We start from the raw sequence: 26852 nt of genomic DNA on the forward strand, positions 1-26852 counted from the left end.
AAGTTTCTCAGGTGCACGCCATAATGATAGAGTAGCATTGTCTTGCAATAGTAACTAATGAAGAACGTGACCCTCAGTCCCTGGAGAGATGAGCCCAGATGACCCCACATGATGGAAGCAGGCCCATGTCTAGGGCCTCACCAACCAGCCACACATGTTTCTACTGTATGTCTGATGTAGTAATGATGATGTGTTGCCTTATAACCTTCTTGTACTATTTTTCATCAGAATGCTCTCACACAGCAGAGTTCTTTGCTGGCTAACCTATTTTTGTGTGATTAGAAACATTTTATGCTTGCAAGAAATCTCTTGCCCTTTTTTCCCTAGGGGGTTGTATTTTTTCTGGCGTGAGCGTACAGGGGTTGTTTTCATTTGGTGACCCTGATATGATCCCAGCACCCCCATACCTGCAGAGGTATCCAGGCAGCCTCTCCAGAAGGGCTTCACCCCACCTACATCGACCAGCCCCAAAAACGCATACTTCTCAGTGGCCGTGCAGGAGCCGTCTTTGCAGGATCCTGTCTGCTCTTTAGAGCAGGGTGTGGCTCCAAGGAGAAGTGCAGGCCTGGATTATTCGAACCCCGTGATGGAGGAGTTTGGGTAAGCGCACACGCGTGACTATAGCCTTGCAAGGGATAACAAGTAGGGGACAAGTGCATGGGAAAGTGTGAACAGTGTGAACATGCAGAGATTCAAATTCGGAATGTGGCATGTATGTGGCTTGTTTTGTTTTTTTTAATAACTTTTTGAGGAGAGTAATAAGGAAATGAAAATGGAAGTGTAGGGTGCCTCCCTGAGTGAGGGGAGAAGGTGGCACCACTCTTATTGTTTAATGAAGAAGAAAAGAGGAAATAAATAGGACCCCCGTATAATTAGAGGACTCGGGACACAGTAGTGGTGGTTACTTTAGCTTGTTATTTTAGTTTGTTTTATTTGGGTATTTTATTGTGTAGGGAGGATACCCAGGTGGGGCATTGTGTGATTTGTGGTGTGTGGGAAGAGTGTGGTTTTTGTGTGTAAGGAGACTGAAAGTAAAATTAATGTATTTTTGACAAATATATAAAACTGTGTAGCATATTAGCACAGCCGTAGCAACAGCAAGGGTACAACCAACGTGGCTACAGGGGGGGGGGAAATGTCCATAGAATACATGTGCAAGGCCCTGCTATTCTACTGTGACTGAATCAAAAAGTACCACAACCAGTGGGAGACTGAGACGAGGGGATGGGGGATACTCCACTCGTGGCCAGACCAGGCTCCTATGACAGAAGTATTCTAGAACGCATGTCCATCTTTTTGACAGCAAAATATAAAGGGATAACATTACGGAACAGAAGGGAAATATTGAACCTCTGGAAGATGTTTGAGGATACAGAGGAGCACGAGGGAGAAGGAGGGGCATGCAGCGAGAGCAAAGGTGCCAGCCTAAGTGAAGATGGGAAGACGTCAGCAGGACACAAGAGAATAAATCCCCTAGCAGCTCATTCTGCTGTGGGATACACAAATCCAACTTATGTGTCAAACCCAGCGACAGCCCTGCCACCCCACATGCCTCCCCTCCCTATGTTACAGCACATGTAGACATTAACCCAAGAGACCTAGAGATTGCACTGGTATAAATTCGTTCTGAGTTTGCCAGACTGCGGGCTGCACATGACATGACTAAGGCAGACACACCAGCACAGCAGGGGCGGATGAGCAGAAAACAGGAGACTTCTTATTTAGGATAGACAACGCGCCCATACAAACCGTACACATAAAACCTGACAGCAATATGGATAGCTTGGGTTTTGGGATGTTGGTTCCCGTATGGGGGAGGAAGATGGGTGGAACACGTTCAATGAGGTCGAGGACGATGAGGATGAGGAGGCAGAGCAAGCACCTCAACCTACCCCTAGACTTGAGAGCTTATGGGACAGCAGGTTGAGAGACAGGTTCGGCCGGATGGCAGTAGCAAGTAAAAAGGGAAATGTGAAAAAGGGCGAGAGAAGTAAACTAAAAATGCAAACGCCCCTAAAACAAAAGGGTACTGGGAGACCGCACTATGTCATGGGCACAGATGGACAAAAACAACTCGATAAAGGCGCTTCCAGCCCTTACGGCGGTTGCAGGGAAATGGATGTATGCATTCAAAAAACAAATGGCGGGGTACCCCTAGCAATAGGAGACATCAAAATCTTATTGGTGGCCACTATCAGAGATCAGGCTGCCGATGTCTGGTTTAAGTCGGGGTACCTAGGAGTAACCCTGAGCAACGATGCACATGATGGAGCATCCTTCAATAAAATTAGGGTGAAAGTGTGGGATGCGCTGCAGCCAGCTTTCCCGGACACACACAATTTGCAATCTATTATGCAGTGCACCATGGGTGATGATGAGGATGCCACGCAATTCATTCTTATGGTCCAAGAGAGGTGGAGGGCAGAAATGAGTAACACATAGGACCAGTCAATGCCATTTTTTTATTTTAATGGCAAACAAGGCGAGCCAAAGAAGTGTAAAAATCACCAGACAAAATTGGCGGGGTCGAGGCAAAGAAGTGACCTAAAATTCAAAGCACAATAGTGCACCATTGTAGAAGAATAAAATAACGTGAGAAAGAAACAAGTCAGAGGCAACAGGCAGAGGAAGCGAAACTGGTACAAAACAAATTAGCTAAAGTAGCTGTGGAGGCGTCAGTATCGATGCCAGCACAGACAGAAGTTGCAGGATACACCCATAATTTCACAAATGCCACAATAGCCACGGTGTGGGCTGAAGGAGAACAATTCCAGTGGGGTGGAAACACAGTACCCTGGCCCACAGTAGCAAGGAGGACAACAGCGAAGAAGAGGTGGGGTCAGAAGATATATGGGAGTGGGGTTCGGAGGAATGATACCCCAAGGAGGAGGAATGGGGCAATGTTGGAGCTGTGAGAGGTGAGGACATTTTTCAAGGGAGTGCGGGAGCAGGCAAGGAATCGGATACAGTTGCAGCCATCAGAACTACAGCGCACCACCCCATGGGGCCCCCAAGGGCTGACTCCCAGAATGACCTCATATCCTATGAGATACACCAAGCTTACCCCCAGTTTCCCCTGCAGAACCCAGCCCTTCCCCCATAGTGATACCCCCAGCAGATGATGCAACAATACCCACCTCACATCAACTTCCGGCAGGCAGGAAAAACAAACCCCTTTTATCGGTGCACCCAGTGGCACAGTGGCCCTGTTGCAAGGTGCTACAGTGATGGGGGAAATCCCTTCTCATTCCCAGGGACAAACACCTACTCTGATTAGGACAGCCCACAGAAAGCACTTGCGTGTCCGGTCCTGTCAATGACCCTCAACCCAGGAGAGGAACCCTTGGTGGGAGCAGAGATAGTAAACAAGCAATTCATCTTTATGGTGAATTTGGGCGCTGAGAAATCATGCATCAATGAAGGTGACTGCCCGTTATCTGGCAAAACTCTTAACATGCAGGGATTCTCTAAGGCAATTTCTACGGTGGCATATACAAAAGATTGGGATGTAAAGGTGGGATGAGGGATAGTCTGCGCTCCCCTACTGTACTCTGAGAGCTCTCCTGTCAATCTGCTCGGCAGGTATCTGCTTAGAAAGTTGAACATGACGATCTAATTTACCAATAATGACATTGTCTGTGCCACACCAGGAATGTGCTCATAATACATGCCATGACACATGACATAGTGGTTTGAGGCATACCCGTTGAGCCAGACAACAGTGGATGGCGTCAGCCACAACCGGAATGCCAACTAATGCGGCAAAAATAATTTGAAAATTTGGGGCGATATGTCTACTATTATTCAGCCTTTTCCTGGAATGCCTTCAGTGCCCTTCTCATTTACGAACAATTCTTCCTGTTGTTTGAGATCCAGAATTTTGATCTTGATCACAATTGAAGTGATGCCTTGAGAGCATATGACCTATTTGGTCAGTCCATGTATTGTATCTATTGGTTTCTCCTGATCTGATGAAGACGTTGTTGCGATTTCTTTAAAATGTTGAAACCGGTCGAGAAGAACATCTGGGGATGTGATCAGCTTTACTCTGTTGACTGGATCCACCCTGCTAATAGATCACATTTATTATAACTATTGTGATCACACACAATTGTATGTGGATGAATTAACAAGATTATGTTGTGATAACTAGTGTTTATGTTTATGTTTATTATTTGATAATGCGCACAAAACCCAGGGGTAGCCGGGTGCAGCAAGTACAAGGTTACTTAAGCTTAGGTTGCATTCAGAGTATAAAAGACATAGCAAATCAATACATACATGTCAATACAGGAGGTTGGAATGAGAAACTAACATGTTACAGTATTGAGAATGTGTACAAAGGTACAAAGGGTGAGAGCAGGATCGTCTTAGACTGGGTTGCAGAAGTATCATTGCCGTTAGGTACCATGAAAATTATTTGTCGTTGGACCAGAGCCAGTTTCTTACCTTACTTCTGAAGTTAGAATAGGGTAAGTTAGCTCTGAGCGTAATGGGCAATGCGTTCCAGGCCTGGGCAGCTCTGACAGGGAAGCTCGCACCGCCCGCTTTGGAGCGTCTAAATCTGGGATTTTCGAGCAAGAAGTGGTTAGTGGCCCTGGTGTGGTGGCTAGATGATTTTCTGGTCAGTCTGGCCGAGATGTAGGGGGGGGCTGTGTTGTTGAGCCCTTTGTGGGTGAGCGATAGTGTCTTGAGCAGGACTCTGTCACTGATTTTAAGCCAGTGGTGGTCTTTCCTGATGTTGGAGATATGTGCTCTGCGGGGTATGTCAAGGGCTGCTCTAAGAGCGTTATTTTGAAGGATTTGCATTTTATTTATAATGGTTTTATTGGCTCCGGCATAGAGGGCATTGCAATAGTCCAATTTGGACATTACTAATGCGTTGGCTAGCATGATGCAGTTACTTTTAGAGAGGTAGGGTCTAGAGATCCTGATTAATTTACAGGTGTACGCTGTGGAGGATGCCAGGGTGTTGACTTGTTTTTTAAGAGATAGAGTGGAATCGAGGTAAAAGCCTAGAGTTTTAACCTCAGTAGCCACCTTGATTGTGTTACCATCTATGTTGAAATTGCGAGAGTTGGGATTCAGTTTTTTTAGGTTGGAGTCGGAACCCAAGATCAGTATCTCAGTTTTATCGTCATTTAGACAGAGGCCGTGGGAGGCCATCCACTCCTGAATGAGGAGGTACATTTTGTTTACTAGGGCTGTGTCTTCGACAAAGTTGCCTGAAAGTGGTATGAGAATCTGCGTATTGTCCGCATAATTAGTATAGGTTACCCCTAACCTGTCAAGTTTGTCGAAGAGAGGCTTAGTAAAGATATTATACATTGTCGGGGAGACACATGAGCCTTGTGGGACACCACAAGTGATCTGGATTGGGTCCGCTGCAGCTACGGGGGAGAACACTCTCATCGTACAGTTAGCTAGGAAGGATTGTACCCATGCTATAGCTTCACTTGAGTAATGGGCGGCAGATGCTAAGTGATTGCATAATACTGCATGATCCACCAGGTCAAAGGCCGCTGATAGGTCAAGGAGGAGGAGCATAGCTGTACTACCTTTATCCTTCAACTCGTCGATTTGTGTCTTGAGGTCGATAAGGGACGTTTCAGTACCGTGCAGTGGTCTGAAGCCAGATTGCCGTGAGCCTAATAGTTGGTGTGACTCCAAATAGTTTTGGATTTGGAGGTAGGCTACTCTGTCAATGATTTTTAGGAGAAATGGGACTGTAGTCATGGGGATTGCTGGGTCGAGTGTCTGTTTTTTGAGTAGGGGCAGTACCCAAGATTCTTTGAGGTTTGTAGGTACAGTACTTGTGTTGACGGAAGCGTTGATGAGTTTTGAGATGAAGGGTGCTAAATCTCTGGCTGCATCCTTGATGATTTGCGCAGGGCAGCGGTCGCCTTGGCAGTTTGATGGTTTAAGGGATAGAATGACCTTTTCTGTTAACTACATAAATATTGAACCAATTGAATGTTTCAATTTTTTTATGAGTTGTGGATGAATTAGTAGAATAGGAAAAAATTCCAGGACTCAGCGCCACCAGTTATACGGTCATTTAATTGTGTTGTATTGTCACACATTAAATGGTAAGTTAAAGCCCATAAGTGATAACATGTTTTGGCTCGCTCTGAGCCTTTTTCAAATCTACTGTCATCACTGTCATCTACCCTGTCAAAAAAGCGATGTGGGGCAATTGGAGAAAGATCTGGGATCTCCGTACCACTTAATGATGTAGTACAGAAAGAATTTCCTCTAGTTCCGAACCCTGCCACCATTTTGTGCAGTATCCCCAAACAGGCAACGCACTTTACAGTGGTTGATTTAAAGAATGCCTTCTTTTCAATACGCTTGCACCCTAACTCACAGTACCTTACAGCATTCACACATGGCGGAAAGCGCTACAAGCACACTCTTTTGCACCAAGGGTACTGCAATAGCCCAAGCATATTCAACAAGATATTACATGAAAACTTAGGCAAATCCATGTAACCAGCACGGCCATCCTGTACGTGGACGACTTACTAGTTTGCAGTGACAGTGAGCAAAACTGTCGTAAATATTCCATCACCCTGCTACAACTCTTTGTCCGCAAGGGCTACAAGGTTGACAAGGTGAATCTCCAATACTGCCAGCTTGAGGTGCTTTACTTAGGACAGCTGATCTCAGCAGAAGGCAAAAGAATAATACTAGAAAGATCAGCAACTGTGCGTGCCATGCCCAAACCCGTTACAGTGAAAGACATGCAGAAATTCCTGGAGTTGTGTAATTACTGCAGGGCATGGATTCTGGACTTTGGAGCATATATACAATGGACAGCAGACATGGCACAAAATGTTAATGATTCAAAGGAAGTAATTGCCACATCCCCAGTTCTCGCCACCCCAGATTGGACACAAGAATTGTATATATTCTCACATTAAAACTACACACTTATGACTGCTGTGCTACCACAAAAGAGCACTATGGGCCACAATCCATTGCCCTATTACAGCGATACACTGGACTCAGTTATGCAAGGGCAATTCGCATGCGAACAAGCTCTCGCTGCCACTGCCTTTGCCATTGATAAAAGCTCCACAATTGTAATGGGGTACTCAGTGACCTTGTATGTGGAGCATTCAGTATCTGCAATCTTGGAAAAATCTAAGTCCACCCTGAACACCCAGAGAGCATCAGCATTCGGGATTATCATCTCAAGCCCAAACTGCCTGGGTAAGTAGGAATGTTGTGATGTCATGTGGAGTGTTGACGCCTGAGTGGTGGAATGTGTGAGGGAAAGTTCTAGCCTGGTCAGTTGGTTAGCCCTCTGTCTGGGTGATGGGCCACCAGTGTTTAATGTCCTTTATATAACTTAAAAGTAACCTGATTAACTGTCTGTAAAGATACCTTAGAAGCATATAATAAATCTGGCAAGTCAACCTAAGAAGGCTGCCCATACTGACTTGGTACTCTCACACCATCAGCGAAACCACACTTACAAATTTTAGTATAAGCTTCACCGAAGCTCATCAAACACATAGGAGGTGCTACCCCCACAATAAACAGGTGGTCATATCCACACCCGTGACACAAAATTAAAGTCTCTACCCCAATGACCTCTCCCCCACACTCATGCAGGGGTTCCAAATCATACACCATGTGTCACAATCACGCAGAACACAGTTCATGTTGCAATACTCTACCCACTTACCAAAAGTTATACCAATTTAACCATAACAGATGTCAAGCGCAAATCCAATCCAACCCAACCCTAAATGTCCATGTCGCAGATAAGCAACCTGAACACTGCAAATCTTCAAAATGTTGAATCTAGTCTCTAAGACATTAGATGTCATGAACCCACCCCAAGTCCAATCCTAAAAGTCCATGTCGCAGCTTAGTGACCTAAACGCTGAAAATCGTCAAAGAGGTTATATCTAGTCTGTACACCCATAGATGTTGTGAGCCCTTATCCAAATCTAATCCTAAAATCCATGTTGGCATGAGACAATCTAAATGCTGAAAAGCCTTAAAATAGTTTAAAAAAGTGTAGATGCATATATAATCATGCCAGCCACACCAACTTTTCACCATATCAAACATTACTCATTTTCTAAGAGTCCATGGAGGTCATTACGACCCAGGCGGTAAGTACACCAACTTTACCACCATGGTGTAAACTATGTTTACACCATGGTGGATGGCGGATTTACCGCCCCATTCCAAGGTGAGTGGGGCGGTAAATCCCCATTTCCCATTTACCCTTCCCCATTCCCATTTTTGCCCCATAGGGCATAATGGGAGTGGGGAAGGCGCTAATTACGGCACCGTAAATTACGGTGCCGTAATTAGCACCAAGGCTGTTTAGCGCCATGGATTTTAACGCCTGCTAAAAGCAGCCGTTCAAATTGGAATCAGGCGTTAAGGGTTAACGACGGCGTTAACCCTTAACGCCTGGGTCGTAATGACCTCCCATGTCGCTTCCCGCGACCCCAAGCTGCAAATCCTCAAAAATATTAAACTTGAATCCATACCGTACCACACACCATAACTACCCATACATGCCACTCCAACACCCTAACATTATGTTAGAAAACATCACATTAAATCTGAACCTTTCCCACACAAAACACAGTAGCCTAGTGCCTCCTTACCCTACATTGCAAAAATAAATATTCCGTGAGGCAGCAAAAAAAAATTTCCTGTGTCGCAGCTCCAGAACGAGTGAATCTTCTTTCACCATCCCTTCACTTTGGATCTGGTCCCACACACACAGACCAGAACTGCCCAACTGTCCAACTTGAATGTCAATCCAGAACCGGGAATCACCTTCCTTATGTACCTAGCCATACAGTCCAAAAACTCAGTTGGAAAGTTTTCTAAATCTCCTAGTCTGCGGAGCCATCTGTTAGAGCACGACCTTACAGCACAGACCCCTGCACCAACACACCACGTGAAGCACACCTCACCCGTACTTATTTCCTCCACTCTGCGCACCGAAAATGCAGTGACTCTCATTAAAGCGAAAACATGGGCAAATTCATCTTCCGGCGACCTCTTCCTTTATGGGCTGCAAATTACGTGACTCTGCTGCCACGCAGACTGTCTTTGCGTGGCCACGTTGCTGCTTCCTGGCCACGTTACACCTACGTTCTAAGGTCCTTTACTTTGACTTTTAAACTACACCTTGCTAAGCTGCTCACAGCCCGCAAATCTCCAGCATCCACCAACAAACTCTGTGTAAAGCATTCCATTGGATCGCCAACTCCCATACCAACACCCTGACATCACCATTCCAGCCCAAGCAGCTACGCAGTGCAGAGATATGCTTTCAACTGCCGGTTTTACCACAGCACATACTGGCTCTCTACACAGCAGTCTGGCTGTATTACACATTCGAGATTATCACCTCAAACCCAATTATTCATGCAGTACGATGCAAAACAGTAAATCCTGCCACGTTCCTAGCAGAAGTGTGTACTGACGAGGACTTGCAAGAACACAACTGTGCCACATATGAAGGCGAAGAGGATGACATCCCCAAAGCAAAAGACTGTCCACTAGAGGAGGGGGAAGTACTCTTTGATGACAGGTCAACCACAATTGACCAGGACACAGGGCAAAGACATACAGTGCCTCGAAGGAGGGGACTATGATACATTAGAAATGAAGAGGCTACCCATAAACTATTCAGCGCGCATCACAAGGATGCCACATGACCATTTATTCAGACTCGGCATACGTCACTACAACAGTGCATGCCGGGTTTGTCACGATGGAAAAGGAGAGGGTTCTGCAGAGCAAACGGTTCCCCAGTACAACACGTCACACTTTTAGACACACTAATTCCGACACTGTCACAACCTTCTGTAGTAGCGGTCGTCAAGTGCTCTGCACACACTGGTAACACTGACAAAATAGCCTTAGGAAATGCTGTGGTGGATGCTGCATCCAAAATGGTGGCCTATCTTCCTGTCCCAGTCATTTCAGAATACGTCATGGCTACATCATCACATGATCCACTGCCAACGTCATACACAGCACTGCCTATCATACAACTAATTGAGCTACAGGGAAAAGCACCAAATGAGGGAAAAGAACTATGGTCTAAGAGAGGGTATAAATGGTCCCCAAGGGTCCTACTCTGGAGACAAGAATGCACTGGCAAGGCAGTGATGCCTGTAGAGCTCCTAACAATAGCATTCTACCAGTCAGACCACCCATCCCACAGCTCCAAACAGCATATTGCAGCAGACATACAGGAAGATTGGTTTATACCAAACCTTCAGGAACACCTCACAAATATGATTATACACTGCACCACCTGTCAAACATTCAGCGCTGGCATGATGCTCCGGACAATACTAGCCACCATGCCTTGACCCATTGGGCCGTTCAGTGAGTTACACATGGATTATGCAGCAATGGGAAAAAAAAATGCAATGGTTCACAATACCTAATAGTTGTAGTGTGCCCTTTCTCACAATGAGTCTCGGGCGGATAGCTCAGGGGGCAACGTGCTCACCTTGGAAACAAGACGACAAGGAGCAACACAGGTTCGATCCCCGGGTCTGTGCTTAGAAACCTCTGGGTATTAAGTTATAAACAACCTATCATATCATATCAATGGGTTGAGGCTGGTCCTTGTGCACATCAAGATGCTAAATGTGCTGCCAAATATTTAGTGTGCAAGGTTTTCCCCGATGGGTGTGTGCGATACATTAAAATCTGTCAACAGCACCCACTTTTTCAATGAGCTCTTCAAAGAGATCACAGCACTTCTTGGCATTGAACACCGGATGTGCTCAATTTACCACCCCCAAGCAAACGGCGTTGTAGAATGGATCAACAGCCTTCTCAAAAGTAAGCTCTCCAAGCTCTGCACCACCTTAAAGAAAAACTGGGTGCATTGTTTGCCCCCTGCCTTGTTCAGTTTGTGCACTCAGCTGAGTAAAGACCATTACCTTTCACCACATGAAATAGTAACTGGAAGGCGCATGCACACACCCATTTCCCCAAACAGGAGAGCATCAGATTCCCATACAACTGAGTGGTTCTGGGTGAGGACTTCAAAGGGTAAGTAACACACTTAACATGTGTGATCAAAAATGTCTCCGGACAAAGTGTGCCACCATGCCCAGAGATGGCACAGGGCACTGCAGAGCAGCCTACCACAGACACCACACCCACCCAACCACTGTGCCAGGTGACCTGATATATGTCAAGAGCTTTGTGCGCCAATGGAACAACCATAGATTTCAAGTGTTGTTTACCACCTCTCTCACAGTAAAAGTGAAAGGGCTCCGATATTGGATTCACCTCTCAGATGTTCGTAGGACACCCCAGATTCCTCACCAGTATCCTAAAAAATAAACTATAAATTTGCCTCACAATATCTGCCTCAAAAGTAATAATGTAACTGCATGTCACACAGAATAAACATGCATTGCTGCTAACAGCATAAGCACTTTCTCGCTCTGTCTCTCTCTATTTTTCTCTCTCTCTCTCTCTCTCTCTCTCTCTCTCTCTCTCTCTCTCTCTCTCAAGTTCTCTCTCTCTCTCTCCCTCTCTTTCTCCCCCAATCCCCCTACAGGAATGTATGACATGGAGTGCTCAAAGTCAAATAATTCATTGTATATTCAGACAAAAGATAGATCTACTATTCATTCTAGATGGTTATATTCTTACACTTGTGGTCTAGACTTCACTGCCATTCTATTTATCATATAAATGTTTCTGTTAGGAATTTATTGGGGTACATCTTTTATCTCGGCAAGCCATCTAAAAGAGGGTGTTAGGGAGGAAATGAATGGAAGGGCACTGCTAAACGCATCTGCACTGTCAAACAAAATCAGCAACACATTGTGCATATGTATAATACTTCCCAAATAAGTAATAACAGTGTGAATATTGTCAATACACAAGCAAATATACCTGACCGAACGTGTGTGTGCATGAGCAAACTGATATAAATATTATTCCCCACAATTAAAAATATTTTTGTAACACAAATATTAGTAATAGCAACAATGTTAGCAGTAGTGTATCAACAAGGAGATATGTATCACGCCATGACAGAATGAAAAGGCAAGCGTGTATGCCCAAATAGGAGGCATACCATGGCCTAGGCCTGGATGCTATTGAAGATATCAGACATCCCCTCCATGCGAATAGCTAGTATGCTGATATGAGTGTGTAAGGAAGGCAAACAACAAATACTAGCTGTTATGATACTGCAAGCATCGAGGGCACCCAAGGTTTTAGTACCATAGGAAGTTCCAATTATAGAGGCACAATGCCTGATTCATCTTGTCTATGTAGTATAAAATGCATCTTCCAGGCACACAGCGTGCAAATAGAGCTTGTTGATCCAGATGACCTGCAATGCAATAACAACCTGAAAACAACGTCAACTGCTTACAACAACCATATTTAGTTATCGACAGGGTGAAGTACGTAAACAGCAAGTGGAAAGAAACTACATTCAGCTGCCTAGCTGGAGGCTTCATGGGATACAAAGAGAAAGTAATGGTGTTCGTGGAAAAGACATGTGCACAAATATGGACAGAGCATGTCACAAAACTGACATGGATTGCGGCAATGGAGAAGCCAGTGAAAGTACACTGAGAGGATAACTACCAGTTGTGCTGCCACAGCGAAGGAACTGTCTTTGTCGGCTCCAATGAGCAATGCAACAGGACATTGTTGATTCCAGACTTGAAAAGGGGCACAGTGGCAGTGATGGACTACAACTAGGTCTGTGGTCAACAAACCTACTTGCATCTCCCGCCATCATGGAGGGGCTATTGTTTGCTGGGACAGGCCCGACAAAGAAACCTGAACAGGCCCAAGTGCTGATTGTAGGAAGACCTGCACTGCTAATTCCCATAGATACTCCTCTTTGATCCTTAACTGTTGTGAATACTTGTTATCCCAAAAAGGAATGTGCCCTGCAAGGCTGCTAGACAGCACCAAGTGCCTCATTGTGCACATTCATCACAGCCAGGCCAAAAACAGACCTCCAACCCCCACCCAACCCCTGAGGAGTTATGGCACCCACAACTGCCCAGTCAAAAACCCCTGAATATGGTGATAGTAGGTGGCCTCGGACCACCAACCATAAACCCAGTGGCCATAAAAGATCTGAAAGAATACAACCATTTCACCTTATTTCATAATGACACTCTTTGTAATACGAGGTACAGGGTTTAATAAATTATAGTCCAAAGTGAGGGTGGAAACCTTGGGCATGGAGAGTGCGATATGAACTGAGTGATGAATGTGTGAGTCAGCATGATCTTGAGCCTTCCCCTGTGCCAGTCTCCGAGTTTCCCAGGTGCACGCCAAAATGATACAGCAGCATTTTCTTTCAATAGTAAATAATGAAGAATGTGACCTTCAGTCCCTGGAGAGATGAGCCCAGCTGACCCCACGTGATGGAAGATGGATGGACAGGGATGGGACCAATTGCTGTCTGGCATCCCATATGGAGCAGGCCCCTGTATAGTGTCTCACCAACCAGCCACGCAGGTTTCTACTGTATGTATGACTTAGTATTGATGCTGTGTTGCCTTATACCTTCTGTTTTTACCATTTTTCAGCAGAACTTTCTCACACAGCAGAGTTCTTTGCTGGTTTACCTATTTCTGTGTGAATAAAAACTTATCCTTGCAAGAAATCTCTTGGCCTTTTCCCATAGCGAGCTGTATTTATTCTGGCTTGAGTGTACAGGGGTGTGCCTTCAAACACAGACAAATTATAAACCTCCTTGTCCACTTTTGGTAACGTGGACGGAACGACAGGCTTATCTCTGCAAGGTCATGGATCGTTGGTTAGTTGCAAAACTGCGAATATACCATTATTATCGAATGATAAAAGGGACTGTCCAGTCAAGGTTGTTTAAATGTATCTACTTTACTATTATTCAACAGACAGTTCTAGCACACCACAAAATACAAACCACCCTGTAAAGGTTTTTTAAATAATTGAATAAAAAGATGTTATATTTTTTTAATTGAGAAGAGTACGACTGCAATTAGTGTGTGGTTTAGCTCTGTCTGGTATTACAAGTCTTGATCATTGTTCGATTTATAAATAAACTGTACTTTCAGCCAGGGTCCAAATGAGTTATTCGTGTTACTCCTTATTACTCCTTGTGAAGTCTTCAGATTATCTGCCCAAAAAAAAGGGGTTCAGTCCTCTTTAAAAGCCAAATGGGTGACAGTGGTTGGTGTAGGCTAAACCTACCTTAATTAACCAATCCTGGGTGCCCACCAACAATCTCCTGTATGCCTGAGGTCATAATCAGAGTGCTTTCCAACAGAAAAGGTAAAGGGATGAAAACATGTAATACTAAGGCCCACCCATCTTCCTGTCTGTTGTACATCAAAGGGTCCCTCTGCTTAATTGAGCTATCTGTGGTTCCTGATTAAAGCAGCAGGTCTCCCTTGAAGTTGTGGCAAGACCAGACTTTTCGTTGCCGCCAAACCACATACTCGTACCTTCTGAAGGGAGTCCCCATGCGTGGATGACTACTGTAAATACACAGTCCCACACATGACAGGTCAATGCCCTTGATACTGAAAGGCGGGAGCTGGCTTCAGGTTGGCACAGTGCATATGAACACTGTTTGGTGTTTTCTGTCTCCTTTGCTAACCTCTGCAGCCAAGCCCCATGTGGGCCTGTTTGAAGTATAGTCTGTTAGTATGTTAACTATGTTAATGGTTGCCACTATCTCCAGAGGGTAAACAAACAGACAGGGCAGATCCATGGAGCCTTTGATAGTTGATTAGGCTGGCCATGGCAGGAGGAAGGTGTTGCCCCCCCTTTCTGAGATGAGATGCATCATGTACTCCACCTGTCAGATACCAACTAAATATGACTGGGAGGAGTGCGCCTCTAGGCTGTGTTCACCCAGAGAACACAGGTCTATGTGTATTTCATGCAGTGAGCATAGCAAGATGTGTGCAGATTAGACGCACACATTTTTTGGAGGTTGATCTACCATCATTCAATTTAATTTAAAATGTCAAAAAAGCCCAGGTGAGCGCACACCGACCGTGCGGATGGTCGAATTCCTCGCAATCCCACCCACCAGGGGACATAATCTATGAGTTCTCTTTGGCAGCAATCTTAAACTTCATCAATTAATTTCCTCTAACACAAGAGCAGCCATGTCCCACCTTCTGTACATCAGGAAACTCCATGCCTATTTCACTTTCCATGTTACTAAAGGTCTGATCTCCAGTTTAAACCTGAGCATGCTATCCTATTCTGCAGCCACCTCCTCCTGGGACTCAAATGCTATTCCTGTGAAACTCTCAACACAGTTTTTAGCTTTGCATCTGCTCGATCCTGTCCCATCCTCCTCCATGCCAGATGGATCTCCAAGCACAGCTGCTCACTTTTCAGATTTCTTATTCTGCTTTTGTAATCTATCCACAGGCTTGCCCAGTCTACCTGGCCTCCCCTAGCTCCCACTAAACCCCCACTCCCAGCCTCAGATCTCAAACACATTTCAAACATACCTTCTGTCCCCCATCTGCCTGGCTCCAGGTTTCGCTCCTTCTCGCTTCTGACCATCCTCCCCCCACCTCTGGAGCTCCCTTCCCTCAAAGATTAAGAGCATCCCTACAGTGGCAGGCTTTAAAATAACCCTCAAGAGGCATCAACTCTTGAAACAGCCCCACACACCTGCTGCGTTTTCATCCCTCGGCCAGGATTGACTTCCTCAACTGTAACTATGCATACACATGGTAAACACCATTTCTGTTATAGGTCTCACATTATATTTGCATAACTCTCAGTCCCTTCTGCCCTCATTATGCTACAAGACCCTATCAATCCATCAGCAGGCTTGTGTATCATCTCTTACATGTTTATAGATGCTATTGAAAATCACCTTTTAATGGGATTACTAATTCTGCCTATCTGCCCTGTTGTACACCATGTCTCTAACAAATACAAACAAAAATACAGTTATACTTCTATTTACGTTTTGACCTATTAACCTAATGAGTGATCTTCAGTTGCTGAGGTGTGACATTAGCAACTGTGCCACCCAGGCACACTGGGAAGTTACTCCTTCCAAGTGAGGTACCCCCCACCACGTATGCCTCTTTCTTTCTTCACCTGCGATGGAAAACAACACATTCCTTAATATTATTAGACCTTTGACTTCGCATGGTCTATGAAAGGCATATGTGTGTGACACAAATGTATAAGTACCGTAGGTCGTTTTGATATCCCCAAAATGTAGCTATCTGATGTCAATTTCATTTGTGTTTGTCCCTCATATGTCACTCCCTGGCCTGGTTCATACTTCTGATGTCCCTTCTTTTGCCCGTCCGGCCCAATGATATCTTCCCCATTCACTGGTTATCCACCGACGGTGCCACCTGTCCTTGTATATTCATGTAATGACATCCCATATCCAATGCTTCAGATAAATCATTTTTGGATGCTCCTAAATCCATTCAAAAGTCTGGAAGTCATTGATTTCTGTAGAATGCCATCTATTTAAAATATGACCTACCTCCAGTTGGGGCACCACAGAGGTATCCTTAAACATGCTTGTGGTATTTCTAGTCTTTCCCCAGAGTTCCTCACTCCACTGCCTGTATATTTGAAGTTTTACAAACGAAAATGCTATTTTGTTCACTGTGTTCCACCCAGAACCGAACACCAGAAGTCAGGAGAATTCTGCTTGTTGCCTAACCTAGCTATGTATTGCCATAGGTCGTTACATAAGTCAATTCCTCCCAACATGTTAAGCATGGATGTACATTGACTTCCAAAAATTGAATGACTTCCAAATGTCAAGTCATGGAATTGCATGACTTCATCTTCCAGAAAGTTAACTGAAGTTCTCCCCCTGTATATCCCTCCCCCAATATATCCCTCTAAACGTCACTTCCTTTTACTAATAGTCTCCAATGGTTTTCCTTTCTCTATTCGTTATTTTGATGGGAAACCTTTTCCTGTGTATGCCTCTGGTGTCAATTCCTTTCCTTGTTTTGATAATATATCCCTTTCGGATTTTTGTAATGCACTGCACACCACCATCTCAGAGACTGTATTGCTTACCCTGTTTGTTTATAATGCTGATGTTAACTTATTTTTCTTTGCATACCTATTTAGCCATTTCCTTTCCAAGATTATTTATCCATGTATTTACCTGTTTATGTTGAAAATGCCACTTCATTTGTTGGACTTTGTTTTCTCAGTTAATACCAGTGATGTCACTTCCTTTCCTTGGCTATTCGTCTAAGGGCCTATTGTGTCACTTCCTTTACATGTTATCTTTCTAATAGTATCACTTCCGTTCAAGGGTTCAGCCACTTATGTAATTTCCTTTTCTAGATCAATCCAACATTCACTATATTCTCATTCCACCTACGATTTTCATGTTCAATCATTTCACTCCTCTAGCTGGAATCAATCAGTTCCTCTAATATCTTTATGTTTCCCACTGGCATTAAACTCCTGCTTTAAGTCTGTTAATGAGTCTTCCTTTTCCTGCCCTGTCTAACACTTTGATGTTGCTTTCTTTGAAGGAGATGGGCAGGTAGACTTTGAAGAGTTTGTGACGTTGCTGGGTCCCAAGATCACAACTTCCGGGGTGCCAGATAAATTCCACGGAACAGACTTTGACACAGTGTTTTGGAAGGTACCATAGGTCACTGTTTCGTCCATGCCACCTGTTTGTTCTCTGACAAGGAACAGCTGTCAACCTATCAAGTGGGGTGTGCAGAGTGGTGAAAGAGGCGAAAGGCAAAGCACCGGTTGCTACCGGTTTACTGTGCATGTGGTAGTGCATGATGCTGTTTATAAGTATGTCACAACATGGCATTTTAAGGACTTTGTGTTGTTGTGTGGCGTGTGCAATGCAATGTTATATCTGGTGGCGTAACCATTTCTAATAGTGTAAATAGTTGAAAGAAATGGAAGAACCCCATGTAACTGGGCAATTAACAAGCTGATTCCTATTAAATGACTGTGGCGTCAGCAGCAGCCTATCAATTAATACATATTCGCATGCAGATCACTTAAAATGTGTGCAGTGATTGAAACAAATACACATCATGTTAAGGTTGCATCGCTGTGTTTGAGGCAAATATAATCCCAACTATGATCCTTGAGTGATAGAATTGCCCATATTTACCTCCCGCCATCCTTGTCCACCTCAGGAAGTATGCATCTGATTGCATGTCTGTGGCTTCCCAGGTGGAGTATTCTAACCATTATCCAATGTAACATACCTTTCGACTCTATCATCACTTGTCTAGTCAGAGGATCAATTACACTGATGTACGGTTATATTGCCAACATACGTCCGCAAGGATGAGTGACAGTCATGGCTGGTGAGCAGGATTCAGCTACTTTCACAATTTGCATCCAAAAGACACAATCCTGAAACATAAATTGCATGCGTGCATTGGGGGTCACTTGCGCATAAACCGCAGTCCCATATCCTGAGACTCATGAGGTGCACTATAATTCTCATTATCCTACGGTAAATTCCATGCTGCCTATTTTATAGATATAAGTCCACATGATGGGTTATCCAAGAATAATGTCGGAACTCTGGTGGGCACCTAATGCTTTTTTAAAACTTTTTCAAATCCTAGGCTGAGAGTCATAGTGCCCCCCACCTATCACGGCGTTGAACACTTTTGCTCCTTGTATAACCAAGCTAGAAATAATAATTCACAGCCTTACAGGATAGTTAGTGTCTGTGCTGTTGCCTGCTCCATTCTGTTTAGGAGTCCTGATTCTTTGCCTGTTGTCCACCGCTTTGGGTAACTTTCTGGATGAGGCACGCCCATCCTCCTCCAAGGCATCTCACATTGAAAGGTGTCTGGCCAAGGGCCATTTCTTCCTGGGTCCATTGTGGCTGAACTGAGACTTAAATGTCAGAACTGAACTCGGGCTAGTGGCCTGCTGGCCTCTGTTTCTCTTTCCAGAGATGGACTGCCCAGCAGGGAAGTTCAGACTGTCTCTGTGTTTCCTCAGCATGACTGGCTGTGCTGTGGGAGGTTAATGAACCGTATATAGTTAGTTCTTAGGCACTAGCTAGTGGGTGGTATGTATGTCTATCCTGTCCTAGACATCTTTCGGACTCATGGGCTGATCTCGGCATTTCTCCAAAAGTGAAATGACTGAAAATCTCAAAGCTCCCTCCCTCTGAGTATTGTTCCTTACTTGTGTCTCTCCTTTACATATCACATTCAAGCACCCCATATCACAAAGCACAGAAGCAGCCCATATAAATATACTTAGTAACAATACCTGTCTGTGCTGTTCTAGAAATACACTCGACATGCCTGTAAATTAAAAGTTAAATGCCTTTTGATAATGTAGCTAACGCAGCTTGTAATGTAATTAGTTTGCTCTTTCCCTCTAGAATGGTGGCTAGTCCCCTTTAGAGCAAATATTTATTTCGGCGACATCGCCCCAATATTCCGTCCACTTTTGATACTATGCCTCGAGTACTACCTGAAAAGGTCTGTAATTGCTTCGTAAGAAGTGAAATCGACTTCACCCTCTCAAGAGCTTCTCACCTCTAGAAGTGGCATGTCTTGATGTGATCTTGATCCGCAGAGTGGTTATCACCATGGCTCTGCGCAGCTAATGCCGGCGAGATGAATTTGTCAGTGTGAACACCGGACACGGACGCCTTTTTCAGGTCACGTCTCAAGCCCACGGCTCATAATAGGATGAGAGCTAATGCTCTTGTTCCTCACTTCATGACCTACATACACGTTGGCTGGCTCCCAGAGGACTTTGTGTTACCATTTCCAAAGTTGCCTGGATCAAGATACAGTTATGCATTAAGACAAACCTTCTTCACAACTCAACGGTCCAAATACACCAAGATGTCTCTCAACCCACCCTACTAAAGAGACGTGGGTTGAGAGACATCGAACGATGAGACCAGTAGTGGAAGAGCCGAGAAAAAGAAAGACCAAATATAAATGGACATATCCGTTTGGTCTGTAGTTTCAAATGGAGAGCAAGCTACACGCTCTCTGTACGCTCGAGGCTGGGAGCAAGCTACTGAATATTCCAGTTGAGAATGGCAACCTGGCGGGTGAAACAACTACAAGCGGAAGAGTCCGGGAAGAGAGCCATGGCACACGGTCCCCTTAGGAAAGAACAGAAACGACTGCTGACAAGAACAGAAGTTAAAACCAGGACATTGAATGGGACACTCTTACCAGCATTGTACCCATGAGACTAAGATGAGTGAAACAGCATTGGACTTTATATACTGTTTGTGGGAGTTGAAGGGTTGTGTTAGAATGTTGATTGTTTAGGTTGGGGTAGCCGTATCGAGTCACAGTTATGACAGAGAGGGAGACCACCCGACAGTTTTCAACACTAGGTGGTCAGGAGTGGGAACACTTCCAGACCAAGGTATAAGGCCACGTGGAAGGCACAGTAAGGGAAACTTAGGACTCACAGGACGGCCGGATAGTAAACACACTGGGCGACCAAAACTAAGTAAAAAAGGGCAGAACACGTTAGACATTTCCTCACACTTCTTCACAGGTGGAAAGCACCATTCTCTGGAGACAGGAGGGGGCTTGCAGAGAATACTTCTTCGAACAGTTAGACCAGATTTAAAATCATATTGACACTAGGGACCCTGAATGCCCGAGGTCTAAATACCCTGAAGAAGCGCTGCCAACTGTTTAAAGAACTCAAGCGATAAAACATACACATAATGGCTGTGCAAAAGACACATTTATTGACCATGGATCAATGGTACGCAATTAAGGTTTCCCCTCGCAGTTCTTCTCTTCAGCAACCGCCACAAGGGCGGTGATAGCACTTCTGATCAGGAGAGATGAGGCACTGACCAAGGCTGTTAGCAAAAGGGATACTGCGGGAGGTACATTATTCTTAAAGGAGAGATACCTGGTAAGAAAATGGCGATCGTCTCCTTCGATGCCCCTTACACATCTCAAGACACATTTATGTTAAACCTGCTTCGCACTTTGGGAACATGGGCTGAAGGTGATTTGATACTGATAGGAGACATGAATTTAGTCATGGCAAGAGGAAAAGATAGGTCAGCAAGGAGCACATACTCTTGGGTGGGGATGGCTTCACGTAAACTGAAGACAGGGCTGGCTGACCCTTATTTGGTGGATACTTGGCATACCCTGCATCCGACTATTATAGGCTTTACATGCAACTCCCATTTTCACGGTTCCCCTTCCCATTTTGCCTCTTCCAAATAAATCAATCAGGTCATGTCAGCCAAAATAGAACCAATGACACTGTCTGATCATAACATGCAACTAGGCTCCTTGCGGGGTCCAATCTCTCCTCAAGAAAGTATTCGTAGGATCAACACTGGACTCTGTATGTATTGTGCTTCTGATAAACATCTTGTATGAAATTGTCCGATAGCTCCACCTAGGCATTCGGGAAACGCCAGCTCCTGATCTTCAATGGAGCCCAGCTTCGGGAGAAAGGTACTTGCTCTGCTTCTTCTCCTTCCTTGAACTGTCTTCATCAAAACACCTTGGTGGTTCTACAAGCATTCTTGTCTTACGCCAATAAGAAGATGCATTCCATCCTGGCCCTAGTTGATTGTGGTGCTATGGGAATATTCTTGGACCACAAATGGGCCTTAAAGCACAACATTGCTCGAGAATCCAAAGAAACAATCCAGGCAGTCGAAGGGATAAATGGGAAACCACTGTCTTCTTGACCCATAACCCAGCAAACAACAGAACTGTTACTCTCAGTAAATAACCATCAGGAGATGCTTAGTTTTGATATCATAAAGGCAGCTCATTACCCAATGGTTCGGGGCATGCTCTGGCTTCAAAAGAAACACAACCCATATATTAATTGGGAGGACGGATCCTTATTTCTAGGTTCCGACTTCTGTCTGTCTCATTGTTTATCCCAGAATGTTTTACACACCATATCCGTGGAATCCCGGATACCTGAACAACCTTCTATATGTGTTTCCAACATTACCCAAGATCCGGAGATTTACCAACAATGCTCAGATGTTTTTTCGACAGCCATTGTTCAATCACTACCGCCCCATCGACCAGAAGATTGTGCCATCGATAATGAAGCCTCCGCAGTTATACCATTTGGAAGGATGTTTATTCTTTCTGAGCCGGAAAAAGAGCACTACGTGAATACCTGGACACCAATCTTGCCAATGGAAGCCTCCGTCCTTCTAAGTCTCCTGCTGGGGCCTCTTTGTTCTTTGTGCCCAAAAAGGACACTCAGGAACTCCGACCATGCCTGGACTATCGAGGCCTTAACCAATGCACTCTCAAGGACCGCTATCCTTTACCACTCATTTCAGACATATTGGAAGCAGTACGTGGTGCTGTAATTGTTACCAAACTTGACTTACGGGGCGCTTACCATCTCATCTGTATAAAGGAAGGCAATGAATGGAAGACCGCCTTCAGGATGCCCTTTGGTCACTTTGAATACCTGGTTATGCCATTTGGCCTTGCCAACACTCCTGCGGTTTTTCAGCGCTTCATGGACAGAGTCTTTTCAGATATGCTTTTCCTCTTTGTAATTGTTTACCTGGATGACATATTGATATATTCCAATGACCCCAAAGTACATCAAGAACACGTGACCTTGGTTCTAAACGCCTGCGAGAGAATAAATTGCGGTCCAAACCAGAAAAAATTTATCTTTCATGCCCCAACAGTCTATTACCTGGGATTTGTTTTAAGTTCCAAAGGAATAGAAATGGACCCCGACAAGGTCGACTCTATCCTTTCATGGCCGGCCCCTCCAACAGTAAAACAGATTCAATCTTTCCTGGGCCTTGCAAACTTTTATAAGAAATTCATTCCGATATTTTCTGCCATTCTACAACCTTAAGTTGCGTTGTTAAAGAAAGACATTCCTTTCAACTGGTCTGTTGCTCAAGAGACTGCCTTTCAGGAACTAAAGCAAAGGTTTACTCAAGGTCCCGTCCTGGCTCAACCTGAGATTAATAAACCCTTCCTGGTGGAAACCGAACCTTCAGATTAAGCTATTGGGGCAGTGTCAAAACAAGAATCCTAGGCCAAAGAGGAACATCCCATTGCTTACCTATCTCGAACTTTGAATCCCAGTGAGACCGATTATTCAGTCTTGGAGAAGGAATTGTTCGCCATCCGGCAGGCCTTTACTGAGTGGCATCATCTGCTTCTGGGTGCCAAATTCCTGGTTCAAGTGTGAACTGATCACAGGAACTTACAGGTCCTGCAATCCCTGGAGTGTAGGAACAGTCATCAGGCTCGATGGGCTTTCTTTTTTGCCCAGTATCAGTTTCGCATTCATCATGTACCCGGAACTACCAATATAATCGCTGATGCCTTAACCAGATGCCCTGATTACGAACCAGTTGAGGCACGTGCCTTTCCTAAAATATTTCCCCGACACTATTTTCGTGGCCCAGGCCAGCTCCTTGTTGGACAATGTCCGTGCTGAGACACCCCTTTCTGATCTCTGGAAGGATTATACCAAGACCAACCAATGGTCCCTAGTTGCTAAAGATGGTTACCTTTTTAAGGACAAGAGATTGGTGATACCTACTCAGACCCTGAGAACCAAGATTATAAACCTCTGTCATGACATCTTCCATTTCATAGCATCTAGGCATTACAGCCACTCTCCATCTCATCCAGAGACATTTTTGGTGGCCTAGATTGATCGATGGGGTGAAAGCAAATATCCAAGCCTGCGCTGTCTGCAGTCAGAACAAGTGCAACAATAGAAAACCTGCTGGTCTTCTCCATCAACCCACATTGCCAGACCATCCTTGGGAAATATTTGCCACTATTTTTATCGTGGAATTACCTCCCTCCAAGGGTTTCCCTACCATTATGGTTACCATCAATCTATTCTCCCATAAGGCCCACTTCACTCCCTTGTACAAGCTACCTTCAGCACAAGAAATGGCAGGGATATTTTTGAACCACATCTTTAGACTGCATGGTCTCCCTTCCAAGATCATTTCAGACTGTGGGCCTCAGTACATATCCCGGTTTTGGAAGTACCTGTTTCAGATGTTAGGTATTCAACGTGCATTATCTTCAGGCTACCATCCTCAATCCAATGGGATAACCATCGAGTAAATCAGACCCTAGAACAATATTTACGATGCTTTGCAGCCAAGGTCAGGGATGATTGGTCAGTCTTAATTCCAGTTGCTGAGTTTGCATACAACAACTCTGACCACTCTGCTATCAAGACAAGCCCTTTCTTTTGCAATAAAGGATTCCATTCATCTGTCCTGCCAACACTCCTACCTCATTCCACCCCGGTTCCTTCAGTTGATTCCTGGATTGGACATCTGGTCACTGTACATAAGGATGTTAAAAATCATTTGGAAAAGGCAAGAATGGATGTTAAAAGACATGCTGATACCAGGAGGAGACCCGGTCCAGTGTATGCCATTGGCGACAAGGTCTGGCTTTCCTCTAAACTCTTGCCTCAACACTTGCATCCCAACAAATTGGCCCCTCGATTCTATGGGCCTTTTTCCATCAAGGAAATCAATAACCCCGTGACATATCGACTTCAGTTACCCGCAACCTGGAAGAAGATACATCCTGTTTTTCACACTTCCTTGCTTAAACCCTATTCCCAATCCACCAGATCAGCTCATCGACCTACTCCTGTGGTCGTCAATGATCAGATTGAATTCGAGGTCTCCAGGATATGCGATTCCAGATATAGAAGAGGTCAACTACAGTATTTTGTGGAATGGAAAGGTTATCCCCCCAGCGAACGAACATGGGAACCGGTGTCCAACATGAATGCCCCCCTTTTGGTACGTAGATTCCATCTAACCCATCCAGGCAAACCCACTGGATCGAGGTTTAAGAGGGGCATGCTGTCATGATTCGCCGTTTCCGCCCCTTTTGGACTTCGTGGTCCATCATGCACCGCTATGTCGTACCTGCTATCCTACCAACATCGCTAACACCAGAAAAACACTTCTGTCTAGTGTTTATGCAAGACGTGTTGCTTCCTAGAAAACAGGCACGCCCCCGGAGCTCTGCGCGTCTCAATGCTAACCTTCCGAGTACCCAGAAAGTGCGTTCCTAACTTCCCTTCTTCTTCCGTGCTACTCCTCCGATAGTTATCGGTCCCAAATTCCTTCCTGGTGTGCTTATCTTGCTCCTGGCGCTCCCGCCTGACGGTCCGCTCCTTCCTCTCTTTCCCGGGCCTTTGGTTCTGTCCTTCCATGCTCGCACACTGCTTGCTGCACTCCGCGAGCATTAATACTCCTCCCTGGTTCCTAGATCCATATCGGGCATTGGAATCAGGCCCAGATGGCCAAACAGGTTACTTTTATAAAGCACTGGACCATTTACTGCCAAAACTGTTAGCAGGGGTCTTCAATGCAAACAGGGAAGTGGGTAATCTCCCACTCTCAATTAGTGAGGCCTGAGTGATCCTTTTTTCGTAAACCTGGGAAAGATCACAGACTATGCATGTGCTATAGACCAAGTGCATCTTCACGAACATTTTAACACACAGAATGGAGAAATCGGTGCCTCGGTTGGTGGACTCGGAGCAGTCAGGGGTATTTGGAGACGTGGAATGATAGATCATGTACGACGGATTCAGCTTCCTGTGGACAAATCAAGCAGGAATCCAGCTAATTCTTGATTACGGTCCATGGATGCAGAAAAGGCCTTTGACAGGGTGAGTTGGCCTTTCCTAGAAACTGTCCTTGACAAATTAATTCAATTTTGGGGCCAAAATGAAACACATGACCCTGACAAACTACCTGGTGCCAACATTATGAATAACAGTGAATGGAATCCTTACGGATCCAATCCAATTGCAGAGGGGAACTAGGCAGGGATGCCCCACTGCTCTTTGCTCTTACGGTGGAGCCATTAGCCTCCCGCATACGTAATAACACTGATATCTCGGGCATTGCCTTTGGGGGTTTGTACCATAAAATAAACCTTTTTGCAGACGATATAATATTATCAGTGCCGGATCTCTAAACATCCTTGCCCAGCATCGAAAGAGAGCTAGCATTCTTTGGACAACTATCAGGCATTAAGGTCTACGAAAACAAATCTGAGATGCTTGGCCTTAATGTTCCGTCACGACTCAGAGAAGAGCTGGAATGAAAATACCCAAATAGCTGGGCCACCAAACCAATAAAATATCTGGGAGTAAAAATTCACCTAGACTAGCTGACCTGATCGTTTCTAACTACCCCTGTGCCCCTTATTCAGGAGATTACGAAAGACTGACACAGATGGAACCAACTACATCTCTCACGGTTTGGTAAAATGGCCACAATTAAAATAAACATACTACTCAAACTTCTCTATTTCTTTTCAGACTGTATTTATTCCCAATCCCAAAACTGTCATAGAAAAATGGGAATCAATGCTAATAAACCTTTCGGGGGCTGGTGGGTGCTGAGGTTTAATCGGCGCACTCCATATGCCTCAAGGGAGCGAGCAAATTAGCATTTCACAATCTCTGGAACTACTATAGAGCCACTCAGACACAACCACTTATCAACTGGGTCCAAGAAGATTCAAACAAAACATGGGTGGGGCTGGAGCAAGCGGTGGCGGGCACCATTTATGGACACAGCTATGACTACAATGTCACATGAGGGCCCAAAGCCTTTATATTAATCCTGAAACCTAGGCTTCTCTGGAAATATGGGATGGACTAACAAAACTGTACACCTTCGCAACATTCTCCTCCACTTTCACACCATTCATAAACAATGCAGACTTCACACCGGGGAATAAAAATATGGGTTTCACTGGTTGGATGTCCAAGGGGGTACATAAGATGGGAGACATGTTTTCCAACTCCAAGATGAGCTCATTCGAAGA

The 26852-nt window shown here is 44.8% G+C and overlaps 1 protein-coding gene across 1 annotated transcript in view; it reads left to right on the forward strand.

Moving 5' to 3' along the window:
- CABP7 (calcium binding protein 7) overlaps nt 1-26852 on the forward strand; it is a 935960-nt gene that overhangs the window by 884652 nt on the left and 24456 nt on the right. Inside the window, exon 3 of the mRNA XM_069619281.1 lies at nt 17538-17650. Coding sequence (XP_069475382.1) covers nt 17538-17650 — 113 coding nt within the window. The remainder of the gene's footprint in view (nt 1-17537; nt 17651-26852) is intronic.

Source organism: Ambystoma mexicanum, chromosome 10, assembly GCF_040938575.1.
Source record: "Ambystoma mexicanum isolate Mex_15411 chromosome 10, UKY_AmexF1_1, whole genome shotgun sequence".
NCBI lineage: Eukaryota > Metazoa > Chordata > Amphibia > Caudata > Ambystomatidae > Ambystoma > Ambystoma mexicanum.